The following is a 21,074-nucleotide window of genomic DNA, read 5'->3' on the forward strand; positions in this document are numbered from 1 at the left end:
GTTCCCACCTTCCCAACCCTTGGGCCTGGACTTCTCCCCCCAGGCTTCCCACCTTGAAGCCATATTTCCTGCCTCAGGGGCCTCCCTCTCTCTCTCTGGCAGCTTTTTCCTCAAAGTCCCACACTTCCCCTTGTCTTTGGGCCAGTGTCATCATTTCCCAAATGGGTGTAGGGTGACAAGGGTCAAATAAATATGGGGATTTCTGTCCCTTTAGCCCCACGGAGCTGCTGTGTGTGCAGCGCGTTTGCCCGGTGAAGTCCCTAAGAAGCCCACGATAATGTCTCATTGATTTGCAGGTCTGCTACAAGCTACATGATTCTCCCAAAACTGGGGTCCTTTTTTCCCATCAAGTGATCACCGCCTCATGTTTCTAATGTTTTGAAACATACTTTGAGAAAACGCGGATTTGATTAATTCCTTCCCCTGCCATGTGAGATTAGTTTATTAATCTCTGCTTTCTAAGCCTGTAAGTTGTGGAGGCCCTGGCCTCCCAGTTCAGAGAGCCACAGCTTGGCTTCCCACGACAGGCACCAGAACAGGACCCACCATCCTAGGCCAAGGCAGCCACGCCGCCAGTCTGCTGGCCCTTGGGTCTGGCCTCTGCCGATCCTCCCACACTCAGTCTGCCTCCACAGCCCGCTTCCTGGCCAGATCCTCTGTGGATGACTGGGGTTCACCCCAAGCCTGTGGCTGTCCAGCAGTCCAAGGGACTCATTTCTAAGGAAGAGTGGGTGTAGGGAGGGAGCAGAATACAGGAGAAAAACAGCTCTTTTCACTTTCTCAAGTGGCCTCCTTGCATTCAGCTAAGCCCAGGTCAGTTTCTAGACATCCCTCGAAACCCTCAGTTGGAGGAGGGAGCAGGCAGCAGCCATCAGGGGCCATGCTGTCCCCTCCAGGGGCCCAGATCAGTTACGTTGGGGGTGGGGGTTTGGGCAGGGAACTCACTCACATGCCTCTGTCAGTCCAGGGCACGGAGGCTTCTCCAGCCAGCCACATCTCCTTCTTAGAACTAGGAGACAGTTGCTCAGAAACAGCCTGATTTCCATTCCTAGTTAGGGATCCACCCCAGGCTTCCCCAATTGCTGGTTCTCAGGATCTCCCAAAGGAGAAGTTTCAGGCCACACCAAGATCAAATCCCCAGGGTTTTCTGAGACTGCAGACTTGGCCCTGGTGTAGGGAGAGGCTGAGTGGGAGAGGCTAGGTTTCGTACAATACCTGACTAGGAGCTTAAGGATTGTTGGGCCCCTGCCCTGGCTCCTCTTCCGGCCTCACCCCCACCTCTGGGGAACAGGAGATGAGGAAACAGCAACTATGGCCCTGTGCCCACTTCCCACTGCCCTTCCCCTGCCCACCCTGGCGTGGATACCACTACTGGGCCGGTTCCCCAGAGGCCTTATCCTAATGAAGGCTTTCACTTTCCCCGCTGGATTTTCACTAGGGAAACTCCTGGTTCCTCAATGCAGCCTTTTTTTTTTTTTTTTTTTTTAAGATTTTATTTATTTATTTGACAGAGAGAGAGAGAGATCACAAGTAGGCAGAGAGGCAGGCAGAGAGAGGAGGAAGCAGGCTCACTCAGGACCCTGAGATCATGACCCGAGCTGAAGGCAGAGGCTTAACCCACTGAGCCACCCAGGCGCCCCCATTGCAGCCTTTTAAAAGACCATTCTCCGCTGAGGATGGGAAATGTTGCACAGACTCCAGGGAGGCCTCATAAGGGACACCTGCCCCTATCCTCACCCAGACCTTAGCATTCAGCTGGGAGCTTGCACTCAAGGACTCTGCTGAGGAGGACTCAGGTGACCAGTCTTGACCCCTTTCCCTCAGGGAGGAAGATGATTGGAGTGTACCCTAATCCAGCCCAATGGGGTGTGTTCCACTTCCATAAGCATCCCATTGGGCAAAGAGGCAAGACCAGGAAAGGGGGACCTTTGCGGGCTGGCAAGGATTCCAAAATGAATCAACAGAGGCCTACGGTGGAGTCCAGGTGTCTGTCATCAAATGGAAAGAACTACGGTATGAGGGACACAGAAAGCCCAGATAGGCCTGTTAGGAGGACAAGGGGGGTTCTGCTCTCACAGATAAAGGTACAGAAGAATGAGGTGGCAGACCGGCAACTTGCTTTATGGACATGACCTCATCTGTTCACGCTGCCCCCCACCCCCAGCTGATAAGAATCTGGTGCTGTTTCCTGTAGTCCAAGGGTCTCAGACAATGGTGTGAACAGGCTGGCCCTGCTGGAAAGGACATTGTTTAGGGAAGAAAAAACACACCAGCACAAAGACAGGGCAGGACCTGTCTAAATGTAAGGGCCTGTTTACAAATCCCTGATTTCCAAGAGGGGGGAACACAATGGGGAATTGTTTTTGGTGAGTCTGGAGTCCCCTCCAGAATGCTCCTGGGGTCTGGGGACGCCTTTGATGGCTTAGACAGGTCTCAGATGCTCTAAGGGAGATAGATACTGATGGCGTGGATGCCTTCCTGTTTATCAGAGGTGCTCGCAGGGCAGGGTCAGGGAACAAGTTTACAGCAAAGACAAGAGGGAGGAGCCCTGAGCCTCCTTCCTTCCATCCGGGCCTCCTGCCATTACACTGCACAGCTGTTGCACATGCTGGAGGTGGTTTGCTACAGAGAAAGTAGATCAAGTTTTTCGTTTTCGGTTTTCTGAAAAATAACAACTTTTTGGTTTATGGCCTCCAATTGCCACATTGCTTTTTGGAAAAAAAAAATGTACAAGGTATGAGACCCTTCCAAATAGCAGGCCCCCCGGAATGGGGCTTCCTAGCTTAGTCGGTAGGGAGCGTACATGAGCTAGCACGGTGTCGCTGGATTCCGGGCCAATGGAGATGCTATTTCTCAAGCAACCTCCCATCTGGTGCACAGGTAGAAACTTCGATGTCACTAACCAGAGGTCTTAATGTCAGTGTGTGGGTATGTGTGTGTAAGGAGAGTGGGGCAGAAGAACAGAACTGTATCACCCATTTCCCTTGGCACTGGCAGTCCTCATTTTGGGGAAGAGGGGGAGTGCAGTCCGGATTAGGAGGATCACTTTGGGTCTGGACAGACCATGAAGGCAGACCTGTCTGAGGATGTGATGCAAGTATCATTAGTAACTTTTATACTGATCTCTAAACCCAGCAGGAGCACAGCTCATGAATAAACGCAAATAGATGTGCTTAGAACAAGCGAAGAGACATAAATCCCGCACAATCCCAACACAGAAGCCAGCTTTCACGAACAAGCCTTTTTTCAACCTCCTAGCTCTGGAGGGTTACCATCTCCTTCCTCAATATGCTAACAGTGCCCTCTGGTGTTTGACAGTAAAACAACAGGCTCATGAACACAAGGTACAAGCGCTTCCATCAATTCAGTAGACATCAAACTGCCTCTGAATGTGGGTCCGGAGCCCCACACCACGTGGGAAGAAAGGTTAATAAGACAAACAGGTCCCTGCCATTAAGGGGCTTCCCATATCATGGGAGAGATGGGTACACAACTGTGGGAACAGGTGGAGAACCATGCCTGCTCTCATAGGAGCATAAGCAGAGGTCAGTGCACGAAAAAAACGGCCCTTATGCTCGGTTCAACAGCCTAAGGATAGAGACTACAGCTCTCCAGACTGCAAGCCTTATGCTCGGGGCCCAGTGTTCCAGGGTAGCCATGGCCGAGTGCCCGTGGGTGGGGTGTCCGGGAAGATGCTGCTGAGTAGGGCCATATTTGTGGAAGGCCTTGGATGCCAGTCTCAGCAGCCATCCTAACTAAAGAGCTAGCAGATGTTTCTGGTAATCAGCATAAGGGGAAAGGGTGCATTTGTCAGCAAAGCAAGGGCACATAGGAAACCATGCAGAGAGAAGGCTTTTGCTGTAGCCCTCTGAGGCACAGGGATCTGAGCTGAGCACTGGCAGTGGGATGGCAAAGAAGGGAAACATCTGTAAAACAGTCAAATTGACAAGAAAGAGAGTGGTTGAGGATAAAGGGAAGGAGAAGGTAAGATTTCTGAGATTTCTGGCCCTAGCTCATGGTTCCTACAAAGGTAAGGAAGGATTAGAGGAAATAGAGAAGGCCCTTTGGGGGATTTTTATTTAACATCTATTTCTACCTTCCCAAGTGAACTATTTGTTCTAGGTCCTATGTTATAAAACAGTAATTAATTCTAACAGACAGATCATTTGTAAAAACATATATTTAAATCATGCAAGAGGACCCTGGGGCATCTTGTAGTGCCAAAAAGTAAAGAAGTGCTCAAAAAAATCCCCAACAACAAAACAGAACAAAACACACAATAATGAGGGCATGTGTAAAGGACTCAGGAGCTCCTCATGGCCAGAGCTGGGATAATCTGAGCAACAAAATAAATAAAGCAGTATTGGATTATTACCCAGAATACACTATGCCTATCCCTAAGTCTGGACTGACATAAATGAATGACCAAATAAACAAGTGGGACAGAATAGGTAAATCTCACATGCAGAAGAATTCCAAATAGTATAGATATTCTGTCCCCAAGGAGGGAGGGGGTATAAATCCCCACTCATTAATGGTGGGCTACACAGAGTAACTTCCTTCCAAAAGGCACAGTCTGGAAAGTGGGGAGAAGAAGTACCTTTATGCTGGAGAAACCTGACAAACATACCTCAGCAGACGACCAAGGTCACCAATCAACAGTGGAAGACATGTCGATAGTTTGTAACTTGGGTATGATATGATAACGCACATGACCTGGGTGGTCTCCCTCCCACAGACCCATAACCCTAGTCTCATCGTGAGAAAAACATCAGATAAATGCCAAGTGAGGGCTCTCAAAATACCTGACTGGTACTCCTCAAAACTCTCAAGGTCATCAAAAACAAGGAAAATCTGACAAACTGTCACAGCCAAGAGGAACCTAAGGAGACAGGACGGCTCAGTGCAATGTGGTCTCCTAGAACAGAAAAGACACATTAGGTGAAAACTAAGGAAATTTAAATAAACTCTGAGTGTGGCAATAATGTATTGGTTCACTAATTGTTACAAACATACTATTTTAATGTAAGATGGTACTAATGGGGGAAACTGAGTTTGGGTATATGGAGAATCCCTGTACTATCTTCACAATTTTTTGTAAATCTAAAACTATCCTGAGTTAAAAGTTCATTTAAGACAAAAGCCCAGTTAATTAGTGGAGAAAGACTGATTAGGTGAAGAACAGAACATTTGAAAATTGGGGACTTTCCAGGGAGCCTGCGTTGGCTCAGTTGGATAAGCATCTACATTCTGCTCAGGTTGTGATCCCGGACTCCCAGGATCGAGACCCTCAGCAGGCTCCTGCTCAGCGGGGAGTCTGCTTCTCCCTCTGTCCTTTACCCTGCTTGTACTCTCACTCGCTTGCTCTCAATCTCTCAAAAGAATAAAATCTTTTTTAAAAATTGGGGACTTTCCAGGAAGCTATTAAAATCACTGGAGAGTACAAGTATGGAGATGAAGAAATAGTTAATAGGGGAGAAAGAGAGAGAGAGAGAGAGAGTGTGTGTGTGTGTGTGTGTGTGTGCATGCGCACTGTTTTGCTAGGTATCCATAAGGCCAACTACACCCAGAGACCAGGCAACTGAAGGTCTGAGTGACCAAACTAACCCCTAACCCCTACCCTAGCCACAAGCTCTACCTCCCACCCCTGGAAGCTGGATTCAGAGGCACTGTTAGAGGACCACTACTTTCAATTAAGATGGTGTCTCTCACACTTGGGTAGTATCCAAGTGGGTCCTTTTTTTTTTTTTTTTTTTTTAAGATTTCATTTGAAAGCAGTGAGCATGAGCAGGGGGAGGGGCAGAGGGAGAGGGAGAAGCAGACTCCCCACTGAGCAGCAGGCCAGATGGGGGCTCTATCCCAGGACCCTAAGACCATGACCTGAGCTGAAGGCAGATGTTTAACTGACTGAGCCACCCGGGCACCCCTCCAAGTGGATTCTTTTATTTATTTATTTTAAAAAGATTTTATTTATTTATTTGACAGAGAATACAAGTAGGCAGAGAGGTAGGCAGAGAGAGGGGGGAAGCAGGCCTCCCGCCGAACAGAGAGCCCAATGCGGGACTTGATCCCAGGACCCTGAGATCATGACCTGAGCCAAAGGCAGAGGCTTAACCCACTGAGTCAACCAGGCGCCCCAAGTGGATTCTTTTTAAAGGGAAAGATACTACCCCCAGATGTCTGAGAACAGGCCTGGTGACCCAAGTTATGGGAGTTCTAGAAACTGAAGTCTTAATCTTGGAAGTGTCTTGCAATTGTGAATTATCACTACAAGAGTTGAGTCTTTAGGATAGGTAAAATATCATTGTTTTTTAAATGAAAATCCACAATTTAAAAACTTTGTTAACTTGCAGAGCTCTGACAAGGTGTCCCTGGAAACCCAGGTTAGGAAGCACAGCATGGAGTCATCAGAATCATGGGAGAGAAAAGGAAGAAAAAAGGCACAGTCGTGGGCAGCCCTAGGTGTTAGCTGCGCAGGAGGCCCAGTAAGCAGCCAGCTCCAGCTCGGGAGTAAGCTCTAGGAGGCTGGTCTTTCAGAAAAGAAATGCAGCTAACAGAGATCTGATGTTTGGCCTCTGAGGAAGATTATATTTTGAAGCAACTGTCATGTGGAACATTTGGGAAGAATTAGCCATAGGTGCCTAACAAATTGAGCAAATACAAAAGAGAGGTATTTCAGGAAAAAAAAAAAACAAATTATGGGAGAAGAAGAAGAATCCTAGTGTACCCCTTGGCTCAGAGGCATACAGCATTTACATGCTCATAGCGAGTAAACCGAAGGTTACACATGTAATCCCTGAAGGTTAGTTCAACAAAAACTGTGATGCAATTATAAAAAGATGGGAGAGAACGGAAGTGGGAAAATGTTAAAGGAGATCTCACATGATGTAATAGGAAGTCAATAACATCTAAGACCAAAGAATCAAGAAATGGCTAAAATAATGGACAGGAGTTGCCTTTAAGGAGTGGGATTGAGGGTAGGGAAGGGTAAGTCAAGAGGCTCTTTTTCATTATAATCATTTAAGTACTTCTTGACTTTTAAAATTCTGTATTACTTTGCCTACATACTTTGATAATCACAAAAAGACACAAATATCCCACCCCATATCCCATGTGATTCTAAGTGGATCTGGTCCAATCTGAAAAGGATCCCTGTAAGCACCAAGGATGGAAGTCTCCAGGGGTCATCAACATTTGAACCGAGAACCTGCTCCTGCACCACTGGTGACAAATGACTCAGTGAGACCCTGAGCACTGAGTATCTGGCAAATGGTCCTGAGTTTCCCCCCACTAATCTAAATCCCACAGACTCATTAAAAACAAATGTGAGATAGGTTGCATTCAATTTCTCCCAAGACCTTCTGCCAGATTCCCATCCCAGCTGCCTTGCCTAACGCAACTGGCCTGGCATGGTTCCCTGACCCGAGACGGAATTGCCCAAGCCACCAGGCAGCGAGGTTTTGAACGGGGGGTACGCTGCAGACCACACCGCCTACAGTGAACTGAGTCCTTCCACCCAACATGAGCATGACAGTCCCTGCCCTGTTTGAGTCCAGGACCCTAAGCCCTGCAATGGTGGCCTGTTCTCAGTGTGGCCTCCTTTGCTGGCTCATTTCCCTGATGAGAGCCTGTGTTTATTTGTGCAATGATGAGATCTCTGTCCCCGCCTGTAAAGTTAATTTCCCAGCAAACTACTTCCGTCCAAAGCAACATGTCTCTGTTTGAAGTTGAAAATTCTACATTTATTCACTGAATTTTATAGATCAGAAGGGTGCATTTTCTATTTCCTCACTCTACCCTCCGGATTCCTCAGGCTGCTTGATAAATTCCAGAGTGAATTTATAAGGAGACACCAATGGAGAGAAAAACCTTTATTTGCATAATAACAAACGTGGGAGAAGTAAGAAGAGGCATATGAGGAGCAGATTAGGGTGAGAGAAGAGAAGAAGGCTCTCTGGGAATAGGGCAGAAAGAGCAGAGGCGCTCTCCTAACTGCTAACATGTTCCGAGGTTGGCATCTGGACCCTGCTCTGTCCTCACGCTCCCCTGGGATTTCTCTTGGTTCATGCTCTTGCTGCTGGGCCTCTTTCCTTGTCTCACAGTCCCAAAGGGCTCCCTGCCTCAAACCCGGCGGAGGAGCACAGCTTCACACCCAAATGTGCTTGGCAGCGACTACTCAGAAGCTGTTACTTGGATTTTTTGCAGCTCTTAGTGATTTTGACACCCTTAGACCGGCAGGGGTGGCCCCTCCTGCCACTAGAGGACTCTGGCTTTTCTAATAAGGAAGGTCCTGGCCAATCAGTCCAAGAAGGGCCTGGATTCTCTTCCAGGCTGGTGTCTCTGTAGAAATGCCCCCTGGGGTGGAAGGTGCCACTGCAACAAGGGATGTCCCCTGAGTTTTCAGGTGTATAGTCTGTGGTGAAAGAAAGGCGGAGAGGAAGACTCAGGCTTCTGTCTCTCCAGGCTCAGGTCCTTGAGCCCCTCCCTAGCTACTTCCCTTCCCAAACCGAAGGCACAACTCCAAGTCCCCATCCAGGGACATACCCTCCTCCTTTCCCAGGTATCACCCCAAGTTCTTCGACCAGACCATCCCTCCAGTCCCACCTGTGGCTTCAGCAGAAGGTGCACACTCCTCACACTCCCACTTCTTACTGTTGGCTCTCAGAGAGGAGCAGTCCCTGTGGGTTCCGTGGGATCCACACGTAGCACACAGAATGAGACGCCACCTCCTGCAGGAAGAGCCAAGGAAGGGTGTGGGGACCCAGATTACACTTGTTACTGCTCTCAGAATGTTTGCTAGAGGCCAGGCCTTCGCTGAAGGCTTCCCAGGCCATTTTCACTGTACGTTTTACCCATGACCCATCGTGGCCGAGTGCCAATCCCTGGACCCCGCTCTCAGGCACAGATACTCGAAAGGTGGATTTGGAAAGAAATTGGAGCCAAGGGCTGCTCCACTGGGTGCGAGGAGGAGCAGATCCTGCAGGAACCTGTCCACTTGTGCATGAGTGAGTCCTGGGCTGCTCAAGTATGGTACTCGAGTTCACCCTGAGGTCTCCAGACAAGAGCGATATTCTTGTTTCTGATAACTGTGCCAAGGTCTAACTCTAGCACGGCACCAGTGAGAGATCTTTCTAACCAGGAGCCTTTCCCTACCCTTCTTCCTCAAAGCTGTCTCTGCCTTTTTCATACAGACAGATGGGGGCATCACAGTGTTGATAGCGCTGATACAACTCCGAGAAAGCCCCTGGCTCGAGTTCCCAGGCAGCATCTCTGCGGTGGGAAAACAAACAATGATTAAAGGGCGCATAATTAGGGGTGAAACCTTTGCTTACCTAGGGTAACTAGGTAGGCTGTACCTAGAAAGTAGGAGTAACTAGGTAGGAGGAACTAGAAAGAACTCAAGTTAGCACAGCAAAAGATCCCAATAGGCTGCCTGAATACTTTTTTTTTTTTTAAGATTTTATTAATTTATTTGACTGAGAGAGAGAGAGAGAGTGAGAGCAAGCACAAGAAGGAGGAGTAGCAGGCAGAGGGAGAAGGAGAAGCAGGCTCCCCACTGAGCAGGGAGCCGATGCAGGGCTCAATCCCAGGGCCCTGAGATCATGACGTGAGCCAAAGGCAGCGGCCTAACTGACGGAGCCACCCAGGCGCCCCTGCCTGAATACTTTAAATAAGATGGGCTAAGTGGTCTGGCAGTAGAAGAGGGCTGAAGCAGGATGAGTGGAACATGGGGGTTCCTTAGTTCCATGCTGAGATTCAAGAACCAACCCCCAGGGAATTCTGATCCCCAAGCCCCCTTTTCAGGAACATGTCTATCCCATTCCCCCATTTCCCCCCACCTCCTTTTCTTTTGATAACTGATAGGCCCTCCCCTGGCTCTTTCTCTCTTTACCATATGCCAGTGCCTGGGCTGCTCCCTCCTTCTCCGAACTAACCTCACACTCACCTCCTCTCTAGAAATCTAGGCACCCACTCCCTGGCTCAATTCCTGCCCTAGAGTTCCCACTACCTGTCTGGAATATGAATTCCCATTCTTAGCATTTCTTGAGGAAACTCTTCTCGATTGTTACACTGTGGACATTTGAAGAAATGTTTTGCTGACGTGTGGGCATATTTCTGTAAGAGAAACATGGAAGAGCACTGGGCTTGTAAAACACCATCTTTGATCACCTTCTCTCCACCCCAACCCTCATCTCCCAAAAAGGATGTTGCCAAGAGAGCTTGATTGGAGGTTTCCATAAAAGGGCTACAGGTGGGCTAGTGGGAGGGGTGTAAATCCAGGCCTTCGACCAGAGACCAAGCCCAATTCCAGAGAGCTCCCAGGAGTGCCTTAGCTGTCATCTCTGGCTGTAGGGCCTGCAGTGCTGACCCATTCAAGGGTCGCTTTCCTTCCATCCCAGGAAGCAAGGCTGATTTGGAGGCTGCTTGACTCATTCAAGCCCGTTTGCTCTAGCCCTCCTGAGGATTTTGGATGAGGTCTTACAAGTCAGGGGTGACCAGAGACTGGGCTGCCTTTCCTCTGACTGCCTGGAACCAGCCCTGCATATAGGCCTCCTGGGTGGAACACAGAAGCCAAGACAGCCTGAACATTCCTAGGGTGCTCTGAACTAGAGAAAATCTGGAAGGTCCCCAGGGTGGTCCCCACCTGTATGCACTTGCGATGGTAGATAGTTTGACTACAACAAGGACTCTGGATGTTTTCAACACTTGCTTGGGATAAGTCTTCACAACACAAGACACAGCTTTCCTCCCCTGCCTTCCCCCGTTGCATGTCCTGTGTTGGGCGGTGTTTTCCACAAAATGATCTGAGGCAGAGTAAACAGACTTGATTTCTGGTTTGTCACTGATGTAGTCATCCAGCTTCCTGGCCTAGGAAGGTCAACCACCCAGGCCGATGCCCAGTGAACCTCCATGCTCATGGGGAGGAGGAGGAGAAGGGGAAGAACAGCCACATGCCTTCTCACAGCTGTTCCCCCACTGAGCAAAACTCTTGGGACTATCTCCACAGCCTCCTCTTCCTAAAAGCCCCACTTAGCTCTGAGCAGCTGTCTAAGAACAGCAGCTGTTCGTAATTTAAGAAGGGGATGGGAAGCAAGAAGTAACCTCTGTGAAATAGCCAAGTCAAGACACTGTTTCTCATTATTGAATGGGAGGACAGATTCACAGTGAATCAAAAATGGGCCTATGAGAACCAGACTCTGATTTCATTAGCGGCTAATTAAGAGCAACTTGCAAAAGGGCAGTCCAACTTTTCCCCTTCATCACTCACTTGTACTCTCCAAAAAATTGTGAAAGGCAACCCCTTTCTTGGCCACAAGGAAGGTGGAAGTTTCTGACGCATTGATCCTTCTGGCAGTTGATGGCAGCTCCCTTTTTCTTGCACACAAAGCAGATCTGCAAATTAGATCCCAGGCAGTGCTCAGGGCCCCAAGAAAGACAAAGAGACGTTCTGTGGCACATCACTGTATGGAATGGAAATTCTAGGAAGCCATAGCCATTTCCTTTCCTCAGTTGACCTGAAAGCTCTGTGGGCACCCTGAAGCTGAGTTTCAAGCATCACTAAATAATTTTTTCCCCAGGATGTTGCTCCCTTCCCACTTAGAATCCTCCACCCCAGAGAAGAATGCAGCTTAAGGGAAGGGCCTGTTGGGAAATCCGAGAGTCCTTTGACTTCTGAATTAGCCGCTAGGGAAAAGAACAGAAACAGGGGCCATCAGAGAGGTATGAGAAGAGACCTACCCCGAGGCCCCCATACTGGGGAATTCTAACCTTCCTAGAAGCCCGGGCTGCCTCCTTTTTGATGTCTTCAGGCAGGAATCCATGGAAACCTCTGTTGGACTGGCCCCTCTGAGGCAGCTTGCTAGATAGGATCTGGGGGAGCAGGAGAACCAGGCTGTCAACATTGATGATCAGTGAAACAGTGCAGTGCGGTGAGGAAGAGGTCAGGGTGAGAGAGCTAGAATATAGAGCTTGGTGGGATATATACGCATTTACAGGGTAATTTACTTAGCAAAGGCTTATACAGCATTAACTGTGCTCTAAGTGCTTTTCAAATATTGACTCATTTAATCCTTGTAACAACCTCAGGAGGTAGGTACTATCATCACCCCCGTTCTGTGACCTGCTCAAGGTTATAGGACTCCAGAACCTGGGCTCTTGCAAACCTCTGCATTATGCTGTCTCTCATTAACTGAGGCTTGCTTTCGGGTGCTGAGCCCTTTGGGGAAAAACTCCGTATATATCGACTCATTTTCTATTCACGACAACCCTGTGATACAGATGCTATTGTGATCCTCATTTAAAAGACCCTCATTGAAGGGGCGCCTGGGTGGCTCAGTGGGTTAAGCCGCTGCCTTCGGCTCAGGTCATGATCCCAGGTCCTGGGTTCGAGCCCCGCATCGGGCTTTCTGCTCAGCAGGGAGCCTGCTTCCTCCTCTCTCTCTGCCTGCCTCTCTGCCTACTTGTGATTTCTCTCTGTCAAATAAATAAATAAAATCTTTAAAAAAAAAAAAAAAGACCCTCATTGAAAAAAGGGGCCTACTGAGGTATAGGATGGCAAGGGACATGGCTGGGGTCACAGAGCAAGGAGGCAACAGAGTCGGCATTCACATCCAGGCCCACAGAACCCACACACTTACCCAGCCCACTGTACCGCCCCTTAGCACAGAAAAAAACTCTTTTTAGAGTTTGTTCATTACAGGAAGGGAAACAGGACTTTAAAATCTGACTATGGGGGCACCTGGGTGGCACAGCTGGTTAAGCATCTAACTCTTGGTTTCAGCTCAGGCCTTGATCTGAGTGTTCTGAGATGGGGTCCAATCCACATCGGGCCCCAGGCTCAGCACAGAGTCTACTTATGACTCTCTCCCCCCCTCCCTTTGCCCCTGCCCCCTGTGCTCACGTTCTCTCTTTCTCTCTCTCTCCCTCCTTCTACATAAAATAAAATCTCCCAATGATAGTCATTCTGCCCTATTGGGGAAGGGGAAGAATTGAACTTTCCTTTAAAAATACAATTTTAGGGGCGCCTGGGTGGCTCAGTGGGTTAAAGTCTCTGCTTTCAGCTCAGGTCATGATCCCAGGGTCCTAGGATTGAGCCCCGCATCGGGCTCTCTGCTCAGCAGGGAGCCTGCTCCCCACCTCTCTCTGCCTGCCTCTCTGCCTACTTGTGATCTCCATCAAATAAATAAATAAAATCTTTTAAAAAAATACAATTTTAAGGGCCTGTAGTTTCTGAAAAGCCCCCAAAGCAGATTCTAGAATGGGAAATCAAGGAAAAGGACAATAAACTGTTAATGTACCCATAAACTGTTACATATATGTATGTACATTGGAAGAACGTGAGCACCCCAGCCCCACCCCAAGAATCTTCCAAAAATATGGGAAGGGTGCTGGACTTCCTAAAGTAATTACATGTAATGTGTAATGGGAGCCCAGGTTATTTTATTTTGACATTATAACAAATTTTTAAAAGGTTTTATTTATTTATTTGACAGACGGCGATCACAAGTAGACAGAGAGGCAGGCAGAGAGAGGGGGGGAAGCAGGCTCCCCGCAGAGCAGAGAGCCCGATGTGAGGCTCGATCCAGGACCCTGGGATCATGACCTGAGCCGAAGGCAGAGGCCCAACGACTGAGCCACCCAGGTGCCCCTTTTTGACATTATGGAAAGGGTGACGCTCCAAGGTTAGATGACTTGAAGACACTTGGATTATAGCTATATGTGCCCAATTAGGCTTAAAACATATCTATTTAACACTAATTATCTCAGGGCTTTAGGACTATATGAGTGATTTCCGTTTTATTTATATTTCTAAGTATTACTTACGTTTTCTACAATGAGTACATATTATTTCTATAAACAGAAAAACCAATAGTGAAAGATTAAAAATAATCTAAGTGTCCTTTAAAAGTGGTTTGTTTTAATACTTTTTGGCACCCCCATACCATGGAATACCAATTAGATATTAAAAAGGAAAAAAAACTAGATTAATACATTCTACGAGGAAAGATCTTCCTAAGTATTAAGAGGTAAAAAAACAAGCAAAATACAAAACACTGTGTATAGTATGTTTATTTTTATGTTGAAGATGTGTATGCTTGTAAAGGCACTGAGATTAACCAAGACCTGACACCCAAACCAGACAGGACTTACAAGAAGGAAAATCACAGACCAATCTTTCTCACGAGTACCAATGTGAAAGTGAAACAAAATATTAGCAAACAGAATCCAGGACCATATAAAAAGGATAATACATCATCATCAAGCAGGGTTTATACCAGAAATGCAAGGTTAGTTTAACATTAAAAATTCAATTGATTTAACAAACCCCACAAACAAAATAAGAGAGAAAAATGATCATCACAATAAATACAGAAAAAGCATTTGACAAAACTCAATACACATTCATGATATCCTCAGGAAACCAGAAATATAAGGAACCTTCTTTAATCTGATGAAAAGCCGACAGCTAACATCATATATATTTTTTTAAGATTTTATTTATTTATTTGACAGAGAGAGATCACAAGTAGATGGAGAGGCAGGCAGAGAGAGAGAGAGAGAGAGGGAAGCAGGCTCCCCGCTGAGCGGAGAGCCCGATGTGGGACTCGATCCCAGGACCCTGAGATCATGACCTGAGCCGAAGGCAGCGGCTTAACCCACTGAACCACCCAGGCGCCCCGCTAACATCATATTTTCATGTTGGAAAACTGGATGCTATCCTCCCATGCTGGGAGTAGCACAAGGATATTTACTCCTGTAACTCCTATTCAACACCTGATTGAAAGTCCTACCTAGTATAATAAGGCAAGAAGAAGAATTAAAAGAATTGAAAAATTGGAAATGAAGAAGTAGAACTGTCTTTCTTTATTCACACTATATGATTGTGTACACAGGAAATCCTAAGGCATTTACCAAAAATATTTAAAAATAAAAACAACTACTGAACTAATAAGTGAACTTAACAAGATTGCAGGATAAAAAAAAACCAACATACAAAATAAACTGCTTTTATATATACCAACATCCAAACTTGAAGCTGAAATTTTAAAATACCATTTATAATAGCATAAAAATCCAAAAATATTTATGCATTCATTTAATAAAAGATGTTCAAGACTTCTTCACTAAAAAACATGGCTGAATAAAAATAAGTAAAAAAATAAATAAATAAAACATTGCTGAGACAAATTTTAAAAGACTCAAATAAACGGGGAAATATATCACATCCATGGATTGAATATTCAAGATTTCAGTTCTTCCCAAATTGATCTATAAATTCAATGCAATCCCAATATCAATCCCAACAGGCATTTCTTTTAGAGAAAAACTGACAAGCTAAGTGTAAGATTTATACGGAAAAGGACCTGATAGCCAAAACCATCTTTAAAGGTGGTTTTTAAAAAACAATATAGTATTTAATTTCAAGTCACTATAAAGCCCCAATAATCAAGAGAGTGCAGGACTGTTGTAAGGATGGCACACTGATCAATGATATAAAATAAATCATCCAGATCTACAGAAATATGGTCAATTGATTTCAACAAAGGCAACAAGGTAATTCAATGGGTAGGCAAGGATATCTTGGGACACACACAAAAAAGCACTAATGATAAAAGAAAAAAAATTGATAAACTGAACTTGATCAAAACTAAGAACATTTGTTCTTTGAAAGACACCATTAAGAAAATGAGGCATCTACTGGGTATTTACTCCAAAGATACAGACGCAGTGAGAAGAAGTCCATCTGTACCCCCAATGTTCATAGCAGCAAAGGCCACAGTTGCCAAACTGTGGAAAGAGCCAAGATGTCCTTCAACAGACGAATGGATAAAGAAGATATGGTCCATATATACTATGGAATATTATGCCTCCATCACAAAGGATGAATACCCAACTTTTGCATCAACATGGACGGGACTGGAGGAGATTATGCTGAGTGAAATAAGTCAAGCAGAGAGAGTCAATTATCATATGGTTTCACTTATTTGTGGGCATAAGGAATAACTCAGAGGACATTGGGTGAAGGAGAGAAGTGAGATGGGGGAAATCGGAGGGGGAGATGAACCATGAGCGACTGTGGACTCTGAGAAACAAACTGAGGGTTTTGGAAGGGAAGAGGTTGGGGGGTTGGGAGGGCTGGTGGTGGGTATTAAGGAGGGCACGTATTGCATGGAGCACTGGGTGTGGGGCATAAACAATGAATCCTGGAACACTGAAAAAATAAAATTAAATTAAAAAAAAAAGAAAATGAGGCATACCATGGACTTGGAGAAAACAGTGACAATATGCATATCTGAAAAAGGATTTGCATCCAGAATATATAAAAAACTCATAAATTGAGAAGACAAAATAACCCTACTTTTACAATGGAAAAATATTTGTACAGACACTTCACTAAAGAACATATGTGAATGGGCCAGTAAGCACACAAAAAGAAGCTCAACATCTTAAGTCAACAGAGAAATGCAAATTAAAAACCACAATGAGATGCCAGTACATACCTAATAGAATGGCTAAAATTAAAAAGATTGACCATATCAAATTCTGGCAAGAATATTGTGCAATTGGAACTCTCACAAATTGCTAGGGCAAGTGTAAACCAGTACAACCACTTTGGAAAGTGATTTGGCAACTTCACATACAGTGAAACATACAGTTAGCACACAACCAATAAATCCACTCTTAGGCGTTTGCCCAAGGGAAGTGAAAATATGTGTTCACAAAAAGACTAGAACATGAATATTCACAGTAACTTTATTCATTATAGTCCCCAAATAGAAACAATTCAAATTGTCCATCAACAGATGGGTAAAGAAGCCAGTTACAAAATATTCATACAACAGAATACTACGAGGCAACAAAAAGGCACAAGCTACCAATATATGCAACAACATGGGTGAATCTCCAAAACACTGCATTGAGTAAAAGAAGTCGGACACAAGAATACAATTGGTGTATGATTCCATTGGTATGAAATATAAGAAGAGGCAAAAGTAACCTGTAGATGAGAACAGTGATGATCTCTGAGGGGGCTAGGTGGAGGGGTACAGGAAGGAACATTCTGCGGTGATGGAAATACTTTGGGGTGGTGTTTGTATGAGGATATACATTATATCCCCATGACATAGGAGCTTATCAAAACTCATCAAACTGTACACATAAAATTGGTGCATTCTATAGTAGGCAAATTATAGCTAATAAAAAATAAGAAAGCATAGTGGGGAAAAACCAGCTCAAAGGTCAGTTGATAGCATGTGCTTCTAGGGAGAGGAAGAAAGATCAAGAACGCTGTTTTGGGAAGTGACTTTTTATTGTATATACTTTATACTGTCAGGATTTTATAGCATTTTAAAGACTAGATTTCAGAAAGAAAAAGGGCTGTTGAGAAAAACAAGGCTATGGATTTGAGGCTGGATGAAAAACAGAGAACAGACTGTACAGCAAAAGTTATGAAACATTCAAAGCAAAGGGGACATTATACTCACAAGACAAAAATAATGCACGCTGAGATTGTCTTTCTGAAGAAATTCCCCCAGTTTTTCAGGATCCCCAGGTTCTCGAAGGCATAGCCGGCAAACTGGAGGAGAGAATGTTAAGAATTCATTTTGGGAGTACAGGGAAAAGTCATATATTGGGAAGAGGACATTTTGACAAGAGTGGAGGTTGGAAAGAAGTACTGCATGGTATCAGTTAGGCCTTTATATAATTTTGGCCACATTTGAGGGAGTTGGCAGCAACTGCTCATTTTATATACTTTTCTCTCAAGTGGCTTTAAATAACTTGCTTCTTGAACTTTAGATTAGCCATTTAAGAATCAAGGACCCGGAGTTCTTCAGGATCTTAGAGAATCTGGGAAATAAGTAGGACGGACATTCAGAGAAGCAAGTTTGCTGCCCTACATAGCTGGCCTTTGCTGAGGTCGGAATGCAGCGGTTGAACAGAACCTCCAGTCTTTCTTACCAGGCCCTGAAGATGGCTTCCTTTGGGTCACCCTCCTTGTCTTGGCAGATTTTCTATACAAGAGAAGGAAGAAGTACAAGGCGGTCTTTGAGGATCCTGTCAACACCCCTTGTAACATTTCCCTCAAAAATGCCTCCATGGGTCTGAGGAAGGACCAAAATAATAAAAGGCTAAAAAATCAGTTTCTTTTTTTATTGCGTATTTTTTGAGAACACAAAATATAGCCACTAAATCATTTGAATTACGTGATATTGTAGTTATCTTTCTGTTCCCATTGGCTGTGCTGCCTGTGTAGACTGAATGAATGCAAGAGCAAACCTCCTTTTGCTCTTTTACTGTTTCTTCTGTCACCTGCTCTGAATCTCTGGTGGCGCCATGTTCACAAAGCATAACGAAATACTAAAATTGAGTGTGAATTTCCTATTGTGGAGCACTATTCTTGACTCTTCACACAGACTAGCTCAATGAATCTACAGAAGTCTCTAAAAAGTGGATGCTATTACTAAACACATTTTCCAGGTGAGGAAACTGAGGCTTAAAAAGAAATGAAGTAACCTGTCCCAGGTCACCTAGTGTCAGCAAGTGTTGGAGCCCAGATATGAATCTAGCCCCTAGGGCTCCAGAGCCAGCACTTCGCTTTTAGGGACAGCTCTGGGGGCACAGGTCACCGGGGCTTCCAGGGGACCACAGGTGTATGCTTCCATGCTACCCAACCCCAGCCCCCGAAGACCACACAAAGGGGACAAAAAAATGCATGATATACCATGGGTCTTTGGACAATTTCTCCTAAACTTCCTTACGTCACCTACTCTACCTCAATCTTTGACGTTCCTTCTTCTTTTCTTTTATAGTCTTCATTCGCTGCTGCCTCTCTCTCCTAACTTGAATTCTTCTATACTATTATGAGGACAATACAGGCTCTTCCAGCTATAAATATAAACAGGGCTTGGTCAGCAATTTAATTCTACATTTGGTTTCACAGGGTCAAAGTAACAGTGTACCTCACCTCCCAACCCATGTGACAGAATAAAAGGGAACCACCCAGTATCAACGCTAGTAGTAGCGAATAAACATGAAATTGTGTCAAAACTGTTCTAGGCATTTCACCTGTGTTAACTCACAAAAACTCTGTGCGGTAGGTACCACTGCTATGCCCATTTTCAAGATGAGGAGACTGAGGCACAGAGAGGCACTTGCCCAAGACCAGAGTTACTGCTATTACTCAGTAGAGTAAGAATCGGAACCACTGTCTGACCTAAATGGGTCTTTGTTTTTTTCATGACTACTAAATGCACGAGGTGGCACTCAGGATAAAGATGCTCACTTTGCCTCCAAGTATAGGTGCCTTAATTCTACCCAGTAAAGGCTTGGAGAAGGTAGCTCTTTCCTAGCAAAAGAAGCCCCTGGGATTTTGGCTGCCTAAAGCAAGAACTCCCTCTAGTGGGAGACAAGCGGGAACACTAACAAATCACCCCTTAGCTCCTCTCCCTTGTCACCAGGCTCCGCTGGCCATTGAGGTTTGGTTGGCTTCCAACCTTGTCTAGATCTGAGCCAAGAGCACAATGTCCCAAAGTGGAGAGGACACCCACACCCCTCCTCCACCAATGTCAGCCCACCGCAAATTTAGTTTTCATTGGTTAATGGGGGAAATCCCTGAAAGGGAAGAGACAATTGAAAAAGACATACAATCCACTCCCATGAAGGGAGGGCTGTGTCTAGTTAAGGGAGAGGGGGAAGGACAGCATTTCTTCGAAGGAGAGCCAAGTGAATCAGGTCACTCCAGGGACAGACACACCAGAACCCATGTCCTCAGAGCACAGCTGGGAAGCGTGAACATCTGCAGGGGCTGTCAACTGTTCTCCTTCCACACAACTGTTAAGGCAACTAACTAGCTGTTCAGAAAACTAAGACTGGTTAGACCACCCTTCCTCTCTTTGTGATTGCTCCATCTCCTCTTCCGACCCATGAGTTGCACATGCAGAAGTCACCGCACCTGATGGCTTCTTATTCAACAAAAGCAGTTGGCCAGGCTGGAAGAGGAGAGAGGAGGGCACGCACTAGGGGACCAGCTTTCGGAACTACTGAGCGGCTCCGGGTCGTTGGGGGGAAATCCCGGCCATCTAGCAATAGAAATAAAACCTTGAAACGTCAGTTCTTTGCATCGCTGGACCAAGACGTTCCTTGAGTGGGATTCTGTGCACACTGGTAGTTACGGGAAGACGCAAAAATCTTCAGAGCATTTGAGGAGGGACGTTGCAAATGCCGGCTTCCACGAGCAGCTCAGTCCGAGATTCCCTAACGGAGCGGATGCTCCCTTGGAACGGTTACCAAGCTGTTTCACTGGATGAGTGCTGGGTAAAGGCTTGTTGAAAAAATTAAAAATAAACTAGCGTGTTCGGCCCCGCCGCCGCAAGAATAAACAGTGATTTATTTGGAAAATGTGTCGGTGTGGCCACAACCGTCCCCCGGAGGTAACAGCCGAAGAAGGGGCTCAAGGAGCATCCCGCGGATGCCAGACCAGGCTCATGTCGCGCCTGTAAGGCGGCTGGTGCGGGGCCGGGCCGGAGGTCGTCTCCGCCGCTCGCTCCTCACGGTAGCGCACAGGCCGCCGCTCCCGGCCGGGGCAGCCCGCCCAGCTGTCGCCGAGGGCGCCGCAGTCCGGAGCTTTATTCGTTGTCACAAGCCGTGGTAGCTACCTCACGGGCGGCCGCCCCGCGCGGTGACTGCGCCGGCGAAGGGGGCGAGCACGCAAACCGGGGCCGGGTCACGCGGACTGCGACCCAGGGAGACTGCGGCCGCGGGGACCACCGCGTCGCTGGCCGTTGGTAGGGGAGGACCGCTAACGGCCGCGCGCTAACAGCCGCGCGCCCGCCCCGTCCCTTCGTCTCTCACAGCCGAGCCGGTCCCCGCCCCTGTCCCGCCCCCTCACCTCTTCCCGCCCCCGCCCCGCCCCGCCCCGCCCCGCCCCGCCCTGCCTTTTTCTCTCGGGCGGCCGGCGCCCAGCGCAGCCCTCGCCCCGCCCCTCCACCTCGCCCCGCCCTCTCGCGCGAGCGCCCGGGCCTCGAGAATCGATCCCGCGGAAGACAAGTCCAGAGGCGGGGCGGAGAACGTCG

General features: G+C 46.7%; 1 protein-coding gene across 2 annotated transcripts; it reads right to left on the reverse strand.

Moving 5' to 3' along the window:
- Positions 1-7,856: 7,856 nt before the first annotated feature.
- PHF7 (PHD finger protein 7) lies at positions 7,857-20,829 on the reverse strand. 2 transcript variants are annotated; one of them, XM_047692460.1, is made up of 11 exons: positions 20,101-20,828; positions 18,776-18,888; positions 17,962-18,014; positions 17,487-17,578; positions 11,770-11,871; positions 11,270-11,394; positions 10,646-10,805; positions 10,010-10,116; positions 9,154-9,270; positions 8,605-8,729; positions 7,857-8,413 (listed from the first exon to the last, which is right to left on the reverse strand). In XM_047692460.1, exons 2-11 carry the CDS (start codon positions 18,817-18,819, stop codon positions 8,187-8,189), a joined length of 1,152 nt encoding a protein of 383 aa, XP_047548416.1. In that variant the 5' UTR covers positions 18,820-18,888; positions 20,101-20,828; the 3' UTR covers positions 7,857-8,186. The 2 variants fall into 2 exon arrangements, with proteins under 2 accessions (XP_047548416.1, XP_047548424.1); XM_047692468.1 differs by lacking the exon at positions 9,154-9,270 and having other exon boundaries at positions 20,101-20,829.
- Positions 20,830-21,074: the final 245 nt, after the last annotated feature.

The sequence above is a fragment of the Lutra lutra genome, chromosome 1, assembly GCF_902655055.1.
Source record: "Lutra lutra chromosome 1, mLutLut1.2, whole genome shotgun sequence".
Lineage (NCBI taxonomy): Eukaryota > Metazoa > Chordata > Mammalia > Carnivora > Mustelidae > Lutra > Lutra lutra.

Excerpts from the sequence above, each read along its gene's own strand:
- PHF7 (XM_047692460.1), bottom strand. The coding sequence starts at position 18,819 with ATGAAGACTATAAAAGAAAAGAAGAAGGAACGTCAAAGATTGAG. Across the intron at positions 17,579-17,961 it reads GAAGCCATCTTCAGGGCCTG|TTTGCCGGCTATGCCTTCGA; the intron begins GTAAGAAAGACT and ends TCTCTCCTCCAG. Across the intron at positions 8,414-8,604 it reads ACCTTCTGCTGAAGCCACAG|ACTATACACCTGAAAACTCA; the intron begins GTGGGACTGGAG and ends CTTTCACCACAG.